General features: G+C 37.3%; 1 protein-coding gene across 1 annotated transcript; it reads left to right on the top strand.

Annotated features, from left to right (window-relative positions):
- Window positions 1-674: 674 nt before the first annotated feature.
- LOC115949363 (protein polybromo-1-like) lies at window positions 675-2,892 on the top strand (the record flags this gene model as incomplete). The annotated part of the gene is made up of 4 exons (XM_031065890.1): window positions 675-815; window positions 1,443-1,559; window positions 1,965-2,033; window positions 2,794-2,892. Coding segments are annotated over 4 exons (426 nt in total), but the record flags the coding sequence as incomplete, so codon positions are not given.
- Window positions 2,893-3,294: the final 402 nt, after the last annotated feature.

Raw genomic sequence — 3,294 nt, 5'->3', positions numbered from 1 at the left:
TGAAATAGAGACTAAATGACAGAGGAAAGGGAAGGAAAAATACATGGGTAGAAAAGCTCTTTGTTCTGAGTAGTGGTAATAGGCACGTGCTTGTTTGCCACTACCAGCTCTGTATTTTTAAAAGTTAATTTTATAACTAATGCTTCTACCTCTTCTAAAAGATGAGGTATCCAGAGGTGTACCCAGGTGGTAACATGTTGTCATGTTCTTTGGAATTGCCCAGTTAATGCTGAGTGTAAACCATTGCAGTGCTTTCAAAGATATTTACTGGCATTCTTCTATAGAAGTTAATTTTCAAGTGCCACGCAATGACAGCAGTATTGCCTTAAATCAGATTTCTGGCATACTGAAATTTAATCTGTTTTAAATGCTGGTGGTGTACTTCAACAAAAGCCAGTGATTTCTCCAGATTCATCTAGTTGGTTTGTCCAAGCCTCAACCCAGCTAGTTTTATTGCAAAGTTTTCTGAAAGACTTGGATGCTTTTGAGTGATACAGGTTATATTTTCTAAGGCTTATTGTGATTCTTAACTCCTCTGTCAAAGAACAAATGAAGCAGGAATTTCCCAAGTTTTCTGTTACTCATATTTAATAACTTTCAGCTGATAACTTACAAATTTCCCCCAGATGAGAATGCCCTGAATTTTGACTGGAATGTTTGATTTGTTTTTGCAGCCAGATTCTCCTGAATATAAAGCTGCCTGCAAACTGTGGGAGCTGTATTTGCGCACAAAAAATGAATTTGTTCAGAAAGGTGATGCTGAGGATGACGATGATGATGAGGAAGGACATGACAATCAAGCAAATTCTGAATTAGTAAGTGTGGGCATGACAGCTGCAGAAGGGAGGCTGTAACTGTGGATGTCAGCCAACTCTGAGAGGGTGAAATTCGTTGAGTAAGATTTTCATTGTTAAATTATGTCCCAAAGGGTATTTCTTATGCAAGTTTATTAGTTAATCACTTCACAGCATTGTATGTGTGTTTCACTTTTGCCTTGCAAAAAAAGCTGTGAGGGTTTCTGATATGGGTAAAGCATGGCTCTGGTTTAGTTGGAATAATATGAAGTATGCTTGAGTTCATGCCAACACTGAGGTTTGTTGCAAGCAAGATTCATGTCTAATGACATCAGTTATCAGCCAGTGCCCCATTCAGTCAGTGCAGCTGTTCCTGGAGTGTTATGAGAAGAAATTTGGGCTAATCTGGTTTTTATGATGTTGGGATGCACATTTTCAGTAACTTTGATGTGTGTCTGACAGTCTGCAGTGTAAAGCTGAAATTCGAGGTTTTTAGTGTACCTTTACCTGCATAAACAATATTGTCTTCAAAAATTGCATCTGTATTTTGTAGCTGATTTTTTCTGCCTTTGAAGTATTCAGCACAACTTGAAGCCCTGCACTCTGGCTGCTGTTGAAACTTTCTGTAATTTTTGTTTCTTACATTAGTCATCTCCAGGTTACCTGAAGGAAATTCTGGAACAGCTTCTTGATGCTATAGCTGTTGCCACAAACCCCTCAGGACGACTCATAAGTGAACTGTTTCAGAAACTTCCTTCTAAAGTGGTGAGTATTTATTAATGTAGGTTGTGTGCTAAGTTGGAAGCCTGGACATTTCTGTAACTGATGTTACAGGCTCTGATGGCCACGCTCAGGGTGCAGCTCTCTGTTTCAGTGGCAAATTCCACCTGTTTGTACTGCTCTGTTTCAGAACAGTGGTGTTCTGTTTTTGTGGTGAAAGTTTTAATCAGCAGAATAAATATTCTGAAAACCATCACCATGGATTTGATTTTCAATCAGAACTGGTCCCTTATGTCAGTTTATTGATGAATTATAATTGCCTTGTATCTGCCTCATTTGAGGCTTACGCTGTTCTTACCTTCAGTTCATCTAATGGCTTGTTCTGTGAGCTGTTAGAACAAAACCTTTGTGACTGCTTATAGTAATACCTAAATTATTTCTGTTTTTCAGCAATATCCAGATTATTATGCAATAATAAAGGAACCCATAGATCTTAAAACCATTGCCCAGAGGATACAGGTATGAACATATTAATGTGTCGGGGTACAGCCTTTTTTAACAGTAAGCATTCCAGAATTGTTAGAAGTCAGGATTTATGGTAGCACGAAAGGCAGTGTGTTTTCCCTCTGCTATTAAAAAACCTGCACACTGTGGTGATTCAATGTTCTGTGCTGGGTTAGTGCTGCAGAAGTTGCTATATGGAAGATCAGGCATTGTGAGCTGTGGAGTGCTGGCTTCAAGCCAGAATATCTCGGGTTCCTTGATGTTTAATGGCTTAAAGCAGTTCCTTGACAAGTGCTGCTCATGTAAAACATTGGAGTACTGAGGCTTGGTTGTGCATTATCATCACCTACTTCTGTTCTAGTGCTATAAATAGATGTTTTGTACTGATGCATTTTTCATCTTACTTCTCCAATAATTTGAAATACTGTTCTGTAATTCTAGCATTTTGTATAGTAGGGATGGGACATAGACTGATTGAACTAGAGAATAAAGTTAAAACAGCATTTTGTCAGAGCTCTTCAAAGTAAAGATAGTATGATCTATTAAGCATTTTTTCAATCTTAGCATTCATGAGCTTTATAAAGACTTAGCATATATGTATGCTACTGTCCTTGATTACTTTTTGCAGATACTTATCTGTTGTCTTTACAAATCAGTTGCTTTTCTATGAACATTCCCTTTATTGAATATGAATTCCTTTGCTTTTCACTATTGGCTTAGTTCTCATGCTGTCTGAAGGTTGCCACTTTAACCAGTTCTGCTTCTTGTTGTATAGAATGGAACTTATAAAAGCATTCATGCCATGGCCAAGGACATAGATCTTCTGGCAAAGAATGCCAAAACCTACAATGAGCCTGGATCCCAAGTATTCAAGGTTAGTTTCAGTGGCTCACAGTGTGATTTGAGTTCAGATTTTCTTGACTACTTTCTATGCTGGTTGATCCTTAAATAATTCTTGAACATAAGGCTCTCAAGACCCTGATTTCATTTTTTTAATAGCTTTTAGTGGGTTTTTCTTTTTTATATTGCTTTTAGCAGAATTGGGGTGCAACAATGACAAAAAATGAGCCTGAAGCTGCTCAGGTCTTCTATTCAGTTTTTTCAAGCCACTGTAAAAATACTGTGTGGGAGTATTTCAGGCAGACTTTGTTCCATGCTTCATTTCTTGTGCAAAATTGTTTAATATCTAAATGTAAAAACACCTTAATTTTTGTTTTAGATAGCTGGATATATCTGATTACAATATTGTTCTCTTTCAACATTAAACAAAAAAAAA

Source organism: Geospiza fortis, unplaced genomic scaffold (genome assembly GCF_000277835.1).
Source record: "Geospiza fortis unplaced genomic scaffold, GeoFor_1.0 C13837518, whole genome shotgun sequence".
In the NCBI taxonomy this organism is placed as follows: domain Eukaryota; kingdom Metazoa; phylum Chordata; class Aves; order Passeriformes; family Thraupidae; genus Geospiza; species Geospiza fortis.
The sequence above is the reverse complement of the archived record's forward strand: the minus strand, read 5'-3'. Positions and strand labels throughout refer to the sequence as shown.